This window comes from Mesoplodon densirostris, chromosome 3, assembly GCF_025265405.1.
Source record: "Mesoplodon densirostris isolate mMesDen1 chromosome 3, mMesDen1 primary haplotype, whole genome shotgun sequence".
Taxonomy (NCBI): domain Eukaryota; kingdom Metazoa; phylum Chordata; class Mammalia; order Artiodactyla; family Ziphiidae; genus Mesoplodon; species Mesoplodon densirostris.
This window is the reverse complement of record NC_082663.1, coordinates 91,642,616-91,658,308: the sequence shown is the minus strand read 5'-3', so window position 1 is coordinate 91,658,308 and position 15,693 is coordinate 91,642,616. Positions and strand designations below refer to the sequence as shown.

Genomic DNA, 15,693 nt, shown 5'->3' with positions numbered 1-15,693 from the left:
TGGATGTGTATAGGCTACCTCCAGGAAACACATGATGCTAGTTTAGATTAGAGTCGCTGAAGTAATCAAGTTCATAGATTTGAAATATTTAGGCAATGAGATAGCCAAGCACTGGTGATAACTCTGCTGTGAGAAGAGAGCAAGCACAGGAGAAGTGTCTATCAGAGATGACTCCTAGGCGTCTGGACTGGATGGAAGGTGGTGCTAGTTATCAAGAGAGGGAACACTGGAAAAGGGACAGGTGTTGGGGGGAGATCACAAGAATGATATTGGATATGTTGAGCTTGAGATGCCCTTAAAAATGTAGAAAGAAATGCCAGGAAGCAAGCAGATAGATGGGTCTGGAGGTGAGAGGTGAAACCGAAGCTGAGGGCTTGTATTTGTGGGTTCCAATTGACGCAGAGGAAGACCATACAGAATGAGAAAAGGAAAAGGCCTGGGGCCGAGCCTTGAGGACTCTAATATTTAATGGCTGAATAAACAGCTATGAGAGAGACAGAGAAAGAACTACCCCAGAGGCAGGAGGAAAACCAAGTAAGTAGGGAACCATGGAAGCCCTCACTATGAAGTGTTTTAGGATATGACAATGGTCAGCGTCACATGCTGTTGAAAGTTGAAGTAAGATGATAACCGAAAACATCCACTGGATCTAGTGACACTGGCAAGAGCATATGATGGGGGCTCAAACCAGACTGAAATGAACTGAGTGTGAGAGGGAGGTGAGGACACAAACTCACCTCATCATCTCTGGCTCAGTGAGGGTAGAGGAGATAGTGTAGGGGAAACGGAAATGAGAGTCTGAGTGAGGGCTGTTTTTTGTTTTTGTTTTTCAGAAAGAAAACGAAGAGCATTTGAAGGCCAACTGAAAGCCTATGAGAAGCAGGGACAGGGAAGGAGGGAGGATGACTAACAAAAGGATCCTCAGGAGGGAGACTGGGGTCAGTTCCAAGGACACTGGAGGGACTGGGCTACGAGGAAAGGAAGGTAACACAAGGGAAGAAGGACAAGGTGGGAGCAGATGCTTGGTATCTAGAACAGAGAGCCCTATGAATGGCTGTTCTCTCTACACAGTGGATGGTGAGGCCACTGGCTGAAAAGAGTAGAAAAGATCTGAAATGGTTAGTGTGGAAAGATGAAAAGCAGAGTAAGTGAAAAAGGGCCATGTCCAGGGCCATCTGAGGTGGGTAGTCAGCAGTCTATGGGGGACTCTGAGATAACTTTTCTGCCACCTGAAGGAGTATACTGTCAGGTTGGTTCATGTCCGATCAAGCTTTTGCCAGACTCTTTTACATGGAATGCTGGATTTTTGCTTTGAGTAATGAAAACTGAACAAGAAAGCAGACAAGTAAATCTACTTTCAACAGATGAGTCTAAGACTAGAATGAGTATACTAAGGTTTCAAATAAATTTTATTTTTCAAACTTAATCTCCTAAGTACATGACTAAGCTCTATCCTTTAAACTCAACGCTTATTTATTTCAAAGTAATTTCAGGAAATTTCACCCAAGCTGATTCCTTAACATTATTTTATATCTACACAATAAGCAAAACTAAAAAATAAAATGGGCTGAATGTAAATCTTACACAATATATATAAATGAAGTTCTCTTTTTTGTGAATACAGGCTAAGTCTATTACAAAAATATCTCAATATTGGAAAATGAAAAAAATAAAAAAGTATAAAGTCATAATTTTGGATGGCAAAGAACAAACAACATGAGAACATGAGAGCTTTTTTCCTACCATATTCATGACACTTCTTTTTTCTAGTAGTATTCGAAATAAATTAGCTGTAATCTTGTTATCATGGACACCTTGCTCAAGGCCACGATTATCATCTTGCATGAGTCTTCGATCCATGATAACTTCAATCTGACCTACCAAAAAAACAAACAGGCCAGGGTTATTCATTGAGAACCTCATAATACAAGGCAGGGTCTTGACTGAAGTTTTTCCTCCAGTCAGGGAGACAGACCTATACAATCCACAGTACCATGGGCTTCCTCTCGATAATAAAATAAAATAAAAGCAGCTAGTATAAACTCATAAAACAGGATCGTATTTCTCCTTTTCTTTATCAGCTTCTAGTAAAATCTAATAAGAAATTTAAAAATGGGACAGAAGAGATCAAAATTAAAGTGAAACTTACAAAAATTTAACAGAACCAGTAAATTAAATCTTCCAAAAATTTAGTGGCTGCATTTGGAATTTAAAAATGTTTATGAGGTTCATTAAAAAATGTACATCACTCATGGAGTAATAAGACAAACACAGAAGGACAGAATCTAAAAAGGATTTGAAGTAAAATTTTAGGTTACTTGATATGCTGTGATTCTCTGAAGCCCTAGAATTTGGAGACACCCACCACATACCCACTTCCCTCTCTGATACTGTGTTAGTGTGTCTTTTCTCCTATAGCCCAAAAAGTTGTCATATTTGGTTCCTTTATTTGCTATGCAATAATTCTACAACTCCTTTAGTTTAAGTTGTAAGCTAATGGTTAGGTTATAAAATTACAAACTAAAAAAAAACTGAAAAAAAATCACCCAGAGACATATTTATATGCTTAAGATTATACTCCCCCAAAACCCACTAAAGTTATATGTGTTTAAATATATATTCATCCATCCATTCATTCATATTTGCTACTGTACTGAGCAATCATTTGGCATAAAAGGGAACTATGTAAAGGATTTTAATAACTATTATGCTTACATAGTCAAACCAACTCTGTTTAGTTTCTATCTTCTCAGTTTAGGTATCCAGTACATAAAATTAACAGTGCTGGTTAGAATTTTCATTGTTGTTTTCTCCATATTTCATAAGACAATTGTCCAGAACATGCTCTTCAGGCATTGGGGCTAACTGTCCCCATGCCTATCTAGAATTTGATCTCTTCACACTCAAATTAGTATATCAATCTCTTGGTCATTTCTAACTCTTCTCTCTGCCTCCAAATGTTAGCCCATATACTATGTGACACTTAGTAACTTCCTGGCCTGTACTCAAATTGTTTTTATGTCCATAGCTCTCTTGATCAGGGAAGTGAGATAATACTGTTTGGTTCATGACTGCTTGAATCCTAAGGTCTAGTCCCCTATTTAAGTAGAGCCCAATTTTGAGAATTTAAGGCAGAGTTAAAAATGGGTAGCTCAGGAGTCATCTCTGAACAAAGAGGCTTTATGTTTTGATTTTTAAAAAATTATGTCACAAGTTACAGAATGGGCAACTTCTCATAAAATTCTAGACTTCTGGGCTTTTCTTCAAAAACTGAAAAATTTGGCAACACTGGGCCCCTTTCCCCATGGCAGCAAGTAGCTGACACCAAGCAGTGGCCACCCCAGTGTACAGGGGGGAATGTGCTCCGCAATTCACTCAAATCCCAGCACTCCCCACTGGAGCTCCGACATGAGGCCATTATTATTTTTATAACTGTATTCATGTCTTCATGACGTGATCTCATGATTTTGTCTAATGAAGGCCACAAAGAAAAATGATAAGTAGTAAGGTTTTCTGTGTGTGGAAGTACAGAATGCATGTATATACATAATATAAATAGTGGGTTTGTATGCATATGCCCAATAGAAAATGAATATGCCAGGCATCTGTACACATTTATTATCTGCCTGGCTCCGTAACATGCTTGTCTTAGCAACTCTTAGTATGTAAGGAAAGAAGAGCAATTGACATGTATATGATAATGAAAAATATGTATTATGAGGGACAAAGTCTCCCAATAGAAAGTTCTAAAAAAAATCAATCAGCGTCTACTATCTATTTTCTCTTTCACTCCATTTCATTCTCTCTCTTTTGGAATCTGTAAAGTCATGTCTGTCTCCTCTTTATCCCCATATCTGTATCATCTCTACTCCCTTTCTTCTTTTCAGCCGGTAGTGTCCTAAAATGATGGAATTCAGAGAAGGACCTAAGTTTGAACTGTAACTTTCCACCTTTGCAAACTTTGTTATCTGAACTCTATCTAAACTTAGTTTAATTTGAGTCTGAATTTCCATTCCCAATCAGTCACAATAATGACAGACTTCTGAAAACAATGAGCCATCAGGAGAAGTAAATTATCTTTAAAAATAATCAGTTTCATGGACTTTTAGGTTCCTCTTTTTTCATCTGAAGATTAAGGAAATTTATTATTTTACATTGGTCTCACAAAGCTCAAAATTAACTAACAGTCTGGTTCTCAAAAGAAGAAAGCCTGTGACTGGGGATGATAATTAATACATATTACCAGCAGAAAGATTATACATTGGGGAGTGAAACTTATAAGAGCAAAAAAGAATCTAAACAACACACCACTTTTCAAACTCGAAACACCTAAAGACTGAGCAGAGAGCAGGGTCAAGCGATGCTCAGCATCCTGGACATATGCCATTGTAGTCATCGGATAAACGTTCGCCTGAAGAGGCAATTTGCTCAGTGTCATTCTAGGTTGAATCTGTAAGACCAAACAGTTCTCGTTAAGGAAAAAAAAAATCAAGTGATATTTACACATGTACATAAAAAAATTACTATCGACTACAGATGGTTTTCCTTCCAAACAGAAAAAGGTACAGCACCTTTCTTGTCCAATAGAACAGCTAACTTAGAAATGAAAACATTCTTCAAAACAATATGAAGAAAAATCATTAGCATCTTAGAAAACAATTGTTAAGTGAGAAAGGTAGAACTTGTCCAGATTTTTAAAATAGGTATTACTATTTAAATTCAGAATAAAAATCCTTAACAAGTTTTCTAGCTCTCCAATATCTGCATAAAACAAATTATAAAGGTATTAAGGATTCATTTCTCATTTACATCTAACATACTGCTTTTGTAATGAAGGCTAAGCATAATAGCTCTCTATCCCCCTTTCAAGAAATATCTCTTATGATTCTTGAATCAGTTTTAATAAATACCACACATCTCCTCACCAAATCCTCTAACATACTATGCTATAATAATCAAATGCATATTTATATTTAAAAACTATTCAAGGCTAACTAACTCTTCTTGTTTAGTTTCAATGTAGATAGTTCCAAATTCCAACTTTTCTTGGTCTAGTATCTGAATGCATGAAATACAACTCTAATTTTATATTTTGAGAGACTGACAATGCACTAAGCTGATCTGGGTCAAGGAGACTCACTCAAACCTCAGGAGGAGACATCAAACAGAGACTTTGTTATCAGAAATCTTATACCACATAAAAATGCCATCTCTTCTTTTAAACTCATGAAAGTTTGACATGAAACTCAGAAAAGGAGAAGTTCAGCATAAACATAATAGTTAACATGTACTGAGTAACCATTAATGCCAGGCACAGTATTGAGAATTTCATAGATAAGATCTTTAATCTTCACAACAACCCTGCAGTAGGTTGTTCAACTTACTGATTCTGAATAGTGTCCCTCCAAATTCATGTTCGTCCAGAACCTGTGAATGTGATTTTACTTTGAAATACGGTCTCTGCATATAAAATCAAGTTATACTGGATTAGGGTGAGCGATAATCTAAAGAATGGTGTCCTTACCAGAAATGGGGAATCTGGACACAGAGAGAGACATTTAGGGCACAAGGAGACAATGTGACAGCACAGGCAGAGATTGGAGTGATATGTCTACAAGGCAAGGAGTACCAAGGATTGTCTGCAACCACCAGAAGCTAGAAATGCAAGGTTATACTTCCCTAGAGCCGATGGAGGGAGTGGGGCCCTGTCTACATCTTGATTCTGGACTCCTAATGTCCAAAACTGTGAGAGAATAAATTTTTTTGTTTTAAGCCACCCAGTTTGTGGCGGTTTATATCACAGCCCTAGGAAATTAACAAACTGGTGGAAGAAAAACTGTAAAATGTTAAAAAAAAAAAAAAAAGGGAGGAAGGAAAGGAAGCTAGTTAGAAAGAAATCTCCAGTCCTGATCTTCCTACTCCATTTAGTTGTATACTTAAAAAAAAAGACATTTAAAACTGTCACAATTGTGTAGCTGCTACCCTCACTCCCCACCTGCGGCTCTAGATTTCTAGTTTGGCCCAAGTAACTACTCTTTTCAAAGCTTAAGAAATGGCCTATTCTAAAAAAGAGGAAACACTTAGGCTATAGACTTAAAAATAATATTTTCCTATTTATTAAAATGGTCAAAGCTTGTAAAGAAAATTCACATTTTTATTCATTTTTACTAAGTTTTTTCATTCATGTATACACCCACACATACATATTACTGCTTCTGTAAGACTTTAAGAAAAGCCTTTCTTTTGTACACAAGGAAAATGAATCACCATAAAGCCAGGGCTTCATTTGAAAACCAAACAGCTGTAGAAGAATTAACATGTTAATTCAAAATGTATGCTGCAATTTTTATGCTCTGAAAAGGTTTAAATTTAACTTTTGCAGGAAATTGTAGAAGAGAAAATTATCACAATCCCTTCCACTCATCCCAGTTGAAAATCAAAGTAACAGCATTTGTGAAATTATTTCTATTCGTAGCCAGAAATTTCTAAAATGCGAACGCCTCAAAAACATGCTCATGTTTCTAATAGTATTATTTCAAAGATATGTTGTTACACACATACACTCTGAATACAGAGATTTAGGTAACAATCAAAAGAGCTCTAGTAAATTAGAGAAATTACAATCTTAAAAATTTTTATGAATCAATTTTCCCATTACTATTTCAAACTATTTCATGAAAATTTTGACTAAATACACACCTACTCACATTTCTAAACTGATGTTTTTATTTGTATATCTATGTCTATGTACACATATATGTGTGTGTATATATGTACACACACATATACATCAGCAGAGAGAAGAGTTTTCCTGAAATTTAAAAGAGCCCAGTATTAAATCATACATTTAAAAACATATGTGGAATAAACTAAATATACATAGACCAATTCCTTATGAGGAAAAAGAAAGATATACTCCATCAGTCCCTAATTAATATTTCCTTTCTATTAGATAAATTCATATACATTTTAGCATCAAGGTATTTAACATGCGTAATGGTCACTAAATCTTCCTTTGAAAAAATAAATCCTTACAAATAGACATTTCACAAAATAGTCTTGCAAATATTTGTTCTAACCTTGAAAATATGGTTGAATACAGAATCTAAAAGTGTCTGTTAAAATTCAGTTTTATTTTAGAAATAATTTGCAACCTTAAGCATATTTTTTCAAAGGATCCAAAATTAACTGGCCCATCATCACATATAAAAGTTACATATTATAACCATTACTTAAACATTTTAAAGGGAAATTACCTGGTATCCATTTAGGTCAGTATAAAACCTATTTTGGTTGTTGATGCTAGAAGAAATTCTCATTGCAATCTCACGGTTATGTTCTTTTCGGATATCCACAATATTGGAAATTTCCACAGACTGTCCTTCTATTCCTAAAGTTAAAAGAATATAAACATTAATAAAAAATAATTGCCCCGCTTTTCTTAAATATACTATACAGAACTCTTTCTGACGTTACAGGTATTTTCCTGTTTCCTACTTCCTATCTTTACTATCTCTCATATGCCAAATAGTGTCACAATTCACCTTTTTTAAAATCAGACAATAGAAAACATTTATTCAGGGGCATATATAACTCAACAGAAGGATGAAGAGGCTAGAATGAGATAAATGTAGATGAAATATAACATGCAAATGATTCTTCAATGAGTTCCAGCGGGGAAAGAGGACATTAAATGAGAAAAGGTCAGCCACACTACAGGCCAATCCACCACTCGTGTGCACTGCCACTCCCCAACAGAGCCATTCAAGCCTACTTCTTCACCAGGCTCTCCTCACACACTGGAAATTATGAGCAGTGAAATTTACACCCTGGTGGTTCAAGAGACAGTGTATTACTGCCCATGATCTATAGCCAGACAAAGAGACAGGAGGTCCAATGAAATGATTTATGGCTAAAACTGGTATTACCATATTAGTATTTGTGAAGTATAATCTGGAGAGCTCCCCAGAACTTAAATCAATTTAAATTGAGTTTGGTGTCTATTAGGATCCCTTGTTATGGAGTGATTCATTTTGCCCTTTGCTACATAAAGCAGAGGAGAGCTTGAAAAAGTCACAGATATATCAGACATTTTCATTTTGGGGGATAAGCCTGAAGTATTTACTAATTTCTATCTGTCATGCTACCCTAACTATATCTTCAGGTCCTCAGTGAACCCTTGGGTCTATTTCAGAGCTGGAGAGAGGAGTTATGAAGAAACCCAACACTCTTAATACAGATTGAGTGGGTATAAAAGATACTGTAGGATCTTCCAAGAAAGAGAATGATTACGAAAGTGGTCAAAGAAGAAAGATTGGCCATATCCTATTTCATACAGCTGAAGTTTTTTGAGGTTCCAAGAACCCTGAACACTTAACCACCATTGTTATTTATGACCCACCTCTCCCTCTTCTCACACACAATCTGTCACTCTGCTGATAACCAGCGTACTCTTTAGAGAAAGAGGGTTGTGTACAGAAAAGCAGGGAGGGGAGAAAGAGAGTGAGGAAGACTTTTTCCAGGAGCCAAGAAGAATCCCCAGAGTTTAGACAGCAAATAGAAAGGAAGTTTGGATCTGTGGGATTTGTGGAAAAAATGTAAATGCAGCTGGCCCAGGCATTATAGGTTTATGTGAAAAGTACAACTGGAAATTGTACACCATAAATAATAATATGGTAACAATACTAAATGGGCTGAAGTTTCCATCAATATAATTTTCAGAATGCTCACAGAAATTCTCTTCTGGTAGATGTTGTCCTCCCAACTCAACAACCTCAACCAGAGCCAACTTCAGTTTCTTACTATGATGAGCATGATCTCCATGGGTGGGGGAAGGAAGTGCCATTTTTTTTCCTGCTTTATAGCCACAGTCTGAACCACTAACCTCTGCTAATTAAATGCATACATACATTTCCTTCTGAGAATTACCAGAAGAACCTGCCAACATAGCTGATCCAAACTTCTTCAGCCCTACTGGGAAGTTTGGGGGTGGGGGGTGGGGAAAAGCAAGCACATATGCTGGTGATAGAACAGTACTGTGTTCTTTGAACTAGGAAATGCATTACTTTAAATGCAAACTTTCCTTCCAGTATACTTACATTATACATTACATTATCCAGAATATTTTTCTAAAACCAAATGAATTGTATATAAAATTTTAAATGACAAGCATCCACAAATGAACCAAAGATGCCCAAAACCCAAAATGTAGCACTAGAGATGCTAGTATTAATGCAGCATTAGGGAAAACAGCAGATGGCAAGTGACTCTACTTTACTGAAAGCATTCATAGCGTTTTTAGTACTGCTTTATGTTTTCTCCTCTCTAGATGGACTATTATCTCAGGGGTCAACAAAATACATGAAATGAAATAAAGTCTTCACAAAGGAGACCATCATTAATTTCAAGGTATGTATCTCTGAAAAACATTTACAAAAAACATGCTTCAAGAAAAAATTAGTAATTTCACATTATCTCTAGCAATGATAAATTATTTCCATTGAGAAAATCATCTTTCTCAAGCTCAGTATTATGCTCAGATCCTGTTGGGGCAACAAACGCTTAAAGCTCCTTTATAAGGAGCCTTCACGTCCATTCACAATTCAGCAAGACATTAATTTGAACTCTGTGCCAGGGTAGACTTAAAATAAGTTCAGACTTAATATACTTATTGTGAACAAACCAAATGAAACCTGTAATGGTAATAAAAGCAAGGAGGTATCCCTGAGTTCTCAAAGAAAAATAATTATTTTTAAAAGAAGAACATGTGTGAGGGAGAAAGACTGCTGACTTTTCCTATTCTGTGTCAATAATTCCTAAGATGTGTCAGTCCCAAAGAAGCTCATGGGACTGAAGGCAGAACTCCCCAGGAAGCAGGGGTACAAACCCAGTGGTCCCAGTGATGTGCTGGATCTTTGCAGGATGTGGCAGCAAAAGGTACTTTTACTAAAATGGTTCTACCTGAGCATAGATGGCCAGGGCTTTCTAAGTCCTTCTAGTTTTTCTTCAATCCTGGGAAAGAAAATAGCTCCTACTTAACAAGAGTAGTCCATGGGGGAGGGGGAGCGGGTGTGAGGCCATTCCCAGGTTTCAACAGAGAACTAAGTGCCCTTTTGTTAGCACCTCACACTGTGTGCCCTTGGAGAAGAGAGGATGGAGATTGTTTATCCTTACTAACACACAGGCAATGCAAAGTAAAATTGAGCCAGTTCGCAGGTGAAAAGCTATAACAGAGAAGCCAAACGAGTGTTTCAGAACCCTGGAGCTCTTTAATTTTTCCTCCCTAGAGCCTATGAGCTGCTCAGAAACACAGACTGTCTTATACACTATCTCATATTTCAGTTTTTAACAATGTTTTGGGCAGGTGGTCTGTGCTGAATCACTGTTAAACAGAATGAGTAAAGATGTGAGAGGCTGTCCCTCATGAGGCAGAAGTTAACTGGTTGGGAGAAAGCAGATGGGCTATAGATAAGGATCAAATAGATAAAAGATGAGTAAGTGGGCTTCCCTGGTGGCGCAGTGGTTGAGAGTCCGCCTGCCGATGCAGGGGACACGGGTTCGTGCCCCGGTCCGGGAGGATCCCACATGCCGCGGAGCGGCTGGGCCCGTGAGCCATGGCCGCTGGGCCTGCACGTCCGGAGCCTGTGCTCCGCAACGGGAGAGGCCACAACAGTGAGAGGCCCGTGTACCGCAAAAAAAAAAAAAAAAAAAAAAAAGATGAGTAAGTACTTTCATTTTGAGCAAACACATGCATGTTAGAAGGTCAGTTCCTCAGGTATAGGGACCATGTCTTATTTATCTTTATGCTCCCAGCACATAATAGGTACACAAGAAGTGAGTGAAGGGTTCAGCTGCATGGGGGAACGACAACAGCCAAGAAGTACCAAGTGCTTACTATGTACCATATACTATGGGCTTTACATATAATCATTCCTGACCCTAAGCCTAGGAGGAAATTATCTGCCCCAGATCACAAGGCCTGGCAGAACCAGGACTAAACCTCTCAACCATCATGTCTCAATAGCACACCAACTACTGGAAACTGTTGAAATTACTTTGGGACCAAGGATTGGGAAAAGCTTTGTAGGAATGCTTAAGTAGGGAGGAGTGCTCCAGACTATTTTCAAATAAGGAGAGAGGGCACTGATCTGGGATCTGATAAGCTGCAAGTGTTACTGAATTGAGTGAAATAAAATTAAGGGACAAGGCTTGCCAGAACCCAAAACTTCTTTAAAACAATCCAAAAATCTCTTTTAAAACGTCACAGTCACCTTAGAAGCCAATAAAGTAATATATATTAAATATTAAAGACACATACCCTAATTACCTCTCTTATCTACCTAAAATGAACACTAATCACGAGCACAAGCATGTTTACAGCACACTGGTGCCAAGAGTAAAAAAAATGGGGAAACATGCTAGATGTCCATCAACAGGCAAATGAATAATAAAATCAGGTACACCCATGCTATGGAATGCTGTGTAGCAAATGAAAAGAATGAGGCAACTGTCTGTCCTGGCAGAGAAAGATCTGATGGGAAAAGCAAACAGAGCGTTTGCATAGTACGATAAACTTTATGCTAAAACAGACACAAACATAATAGTATACATTTCTGTAGGGGTGTGTGTGTGTGAGAGAGAGAGAGAGAGAGAGAAAGAGAGAGCGTGTGCAAATATCTGTATTACCTCTCTTGAGCAGTGGATAGGGGCCAGACACAGATTCCAGAGAGACTTTATGTTATATCCATAATGTGTGAAATTTTTGTCAAAAGAGTATGTGTGTAAATAGACACACACACATACATGTATATAATTTCCATTTTATACATAAAAATTATTTTAAGAATTTTTTAAAAAGAATATTTTCTAAGATGGCAGGGAAAATGAAACTAAGGAAGCAAGGGGTCAGGGTCGGAAGGCAAGACACTCGACTCTGTTGCTCAGCACTGGTCTTAAGGAAACCAAGAAACATAGTCCTTTGAGTATGGAGAGAAAAACTGGAGGGCGCCTCTAACACATCCCCTGTGCCTGAAAGAAGAGGTGGAGCAAACATCCAGGATGGTCTAATGACTAAGTCATGCAGATGGAAAGGCCGGGATCATGGCTCTGAGCAGCAACTGAGGGCCTCTGGAGAATCCTAGGCGTATCTCCTCTGCACAATCTACTCTCTTCATGTCAGATCATTCTAAAATCTATCTGGACCAGCCTAATTCAGCCCTCTCCACCTGCCTAGATCACCTTATTCTAACAATTCTGAAATGAAAGGCATACTTTTCCAAGAAATATAAATCGGACGCCTCTCTCACGACACTGAAGTAATTATAGGAATAAGAGGCAGCAGCTTGAGGAAAAGAGCAAGAGAGAGCCCCTCTCTCACTCCAGCAAGAATCCAATATCTTATTAGTGGCACTCAATGTGTGCTTAGGACAAGTTATCAGATCAAGATGGAAAAGCAGCAACTGGCCCACACCCACCTGGGAAAATGAAAAGTGATGGTGAGAGCCCTAGCAGAGCTGTTTAAGCCTTCAAACAAAAGTCTAACTGAAATGTGACATAGATAGGAAATCAAATATAAAATAAATCCTCAAAAAACCCACCCAAGATTTAAAGCAAGGTCTTCAGTGACTATCCTTAAAATGTGTGCTCTGGGGCAAAAATGGAACCTTGCTATCAACCTGCTGTCCTCATCTCTTTTCCTCAAATCTGTGTCTGAATGGACAGATGGACTGAGCCCTCATGTCATAGCAGAAGTGAGACAATAAGAGCTGTCATGAAAAACCAGGGCTTCTAATTTTGAATATCTCCCCTTCAATTTTGAGAGTATTTTGTTTTGTATTTAAATGATCAAAAATATAAGAGTAACTCTCCTAGTGTATATTTACTTTGTGACATTGTTTTTGTAAACTTATCCAACTTAACTGGGAGTTGACACATGATTATTAATTAACACACACTGCTTAGTTTGACACATACACTTAAGTGACAATACACAACAATGATAAATTTAGTAGGTCAACATGTAGATAATGTCTCTAAAGAGCAAATATTATCATGACTATATTAAAAAAAAAACTGTACTCCCATCTGAAAGTACCAAGAATAGATATGGTAGTAATTCCCACAACTGGATGACCTTTTTATCCATGTTGACTGACTCAACTTATCATCCATTACAAGATCTAATTTATCCTCTGAGGTACCTGCTGATTTCCAGGCCTGTAAATGTTCACGTTGATTATTTCTCCACAAGTGAAAATTTTAGCATCTGCTTTCAGGAATACACAGTTTAGTAAATTTCATTCCAAGACTCAAATTTAAGAAAATAATGATGCATCACTGTGTTTCATTTATAAAGCACTAGATAAATAACTACCACTGCTTACTGATCAACATATGAGCTAGGCACTAGTCTACATACTTTATGCTCTTCAATAATTCTCACAGTGACACAAAAGTAAATGCATAATAAGAAAGGTATAGCATTTTGATCACACAGATTGTAAATTCTGGTTAAAGATTCTACCAATTAAGTATGATATATGTGAAAAAGGCCTAATAACTGAAACATACACAACAAAACTGGGAATCTGTCTTTTTTTTTTCTAATAAACACTGATTTTAAAAAACAACAGGTTTTTTAGAAGCCCTGTTTTGGAGGAATATAACACCTACATCAGTAACATTCTTTTAAATCCAAAACAGACGTGGTCTAACTACCCTGGGAGGCAAATAAACAGCTCATGACCCACAGTCCAGACTTGGGCTGGTCTAGTACAGAGAAGGAAGGATGCTGGAGTAATCTCAGTGGTCTGCCTGCCTCCACACTGACAGTCATTCTGGAGCTGCCTACTTCCTGTTCTTGCAAACATGCTCTTTTCCAAGGTGCTTTTAGGTAGGAAGCTCAGATTCCACTGAAACAGACCTGCCATGGAAGCATGTGGTTCTTCCTTTTCTTTTTTTTTTTTTTAAGCCACACTTTCACTATTCCTTCTCCCAGCTTAACCAAAAAAAGAAAAAAGAAAGAAAGAAAGAAAAAAAAAGGCAGCAGCATGCCTCTCACCCACCCTAACTCAAGTGGGGCTGAACAAAAACAATTTGAAGTATTGGTGTTTGATTGAACTTCAACGACCAGGGAACAAATATTTTTGCAAAACACATGGTTTTCCAATTGCTGGCTTTCAACAAAATTGAAGGTTACCTAATAAAGCTGTCAGACAGCAGATCATTAAAAATAATTGATTAATGTTTGGCAATAGATCACTGTGATTTATGGAATATAACTCAGAAAGAGTTCAAGGAATTAAATGGCATTCTCATAACTGAACTCCTTCAATTTCCACCTACTTTTTAATGTTAGCAACATTCCTTTGCTTTACATTTATAAGAACAAAAAGAATAAAGTCAATGCTAAAACCTGTCTCTTCTAGCAATAAGTAACATTTACCAATGAATGCATAAACATTTAGGATACAAAGGGTACAATTCATGTCATTAAGAAAAATGTTTCTATTAAAGTTTATAAAATAAATGATCAAAGTGGTAATATATATAGATCAATTATATATTTTGATCAGTCTTATACTATAACAATTTTTATAACTCAATCCAGAAGAAATTTAATACTTCGAGTTTTATGATGACAGAATTTTAAAACATATATATATATATTTAAAACACACATATATATATTTCTTTCAGAAGAATAATGAAAAGTTGACCAATAATAAGACTCTCAAGCATAAAATATTATATTAAGATAAAATTTGGTGGAGGAAGTAGAATGGAAATATGAGTTCAAGGAGAAAATAATGATATGAAATTTGACTGTTCAAGAAGAGTTTGTTGAGGCTTTTTAAAAATGTATGATTTGGGCTTCCCTGGTGGCGCAGTGGTTGGGAATCTGCCTGCCAGTGCAGGGGACATGGGTTCGAGCCCTGGTCTGGGAAGATCCCACATGCCATGGAGCAACGAGGCCCGTGAGCCACAACTACTGAGCCTGCGCGTCTGGAGCCTGTGCCCCGCAACAAGAGAGGCCGCGACAGTGAAAGGCCTGCGCACCACGATGAAGAGTGGCCCCTGCTTGCCGCAACTAGAGAAAGCCCTCGCATAAAAAAAAGACCCAACACAGCGAAAAAAACTTAAAATAAATAAATAAATCAAATAAATAAATAAGTCAGGAGCTCTTAAAAAATGCATGATTGAGTATCAAATTGCTACCTATTAGATATGCTTATCTTAAAACGTCAATATTTACAGTATACCAAAAATAAAACCCTTTGCAAATATTTAAATGTATAAAGGAAAACTAGATGTCAAATTACAAATATGTAACGGACACAGATTCTTCAAATTCTTATAGGAACAAGGGAATTTGATCTCACCCACACCACTTCACATTTTGTGCTATTCTTTTCCTCTTTTCTGCCCGTTCAAGTGACATTTCTCTAAGACCTAGCATCTCAAAAACTCACTTCCTTTATCAAATCTTCTCCAAATCCCCCAACCCTTCAATGACCACTCTCTCAGGCCTGCACATCCTTCTTAAGGAGATACAACACTTAGTGTGTGTCAGGCTTTATGTACATTACTCAGTTAATTCTCCAACACTCCTATGAGGAAGACTCTATTATTGTCTCATTTTCAGGATGATGAAGCCAAGACCATGTAGGTAATAACCTGCACAAGGTCAAACAC

At 37.3% G+C, this 15,693-nt stretch overlaps 1 protein-coding gene across 1 annotated transcript in view; it reads right to left on the bottom strand.

Moving 5' to 3' along the window:
- MAN2A1 (mannosidase alpha class 2A member 1) overlaps positions 1-15,693 on the bottom strand; it is a 167,577-nt gene that overhangs the window by 18,259 nt on the left and 133,625 nt on the right. The window contains exons 17-19 of the mRNA XM_060093236.1: positions 7,257-7,390; positions 4,309-4,450; positions 1,744-1,877 (exon numbers count right to left, since the gene is read on the bottom strand). Of these exons, the coding sequence (XP_059949219.1) occupies positions 1,744-1,877; positions 4,309-4,450; positions 7,257-7,390 (410 nt within the window). The remainder of the gene's footprint in view (positions 1-1,743; positions 1,878-4,308; positions 4,451-7,256; positions 7,391-15,693) is intronic.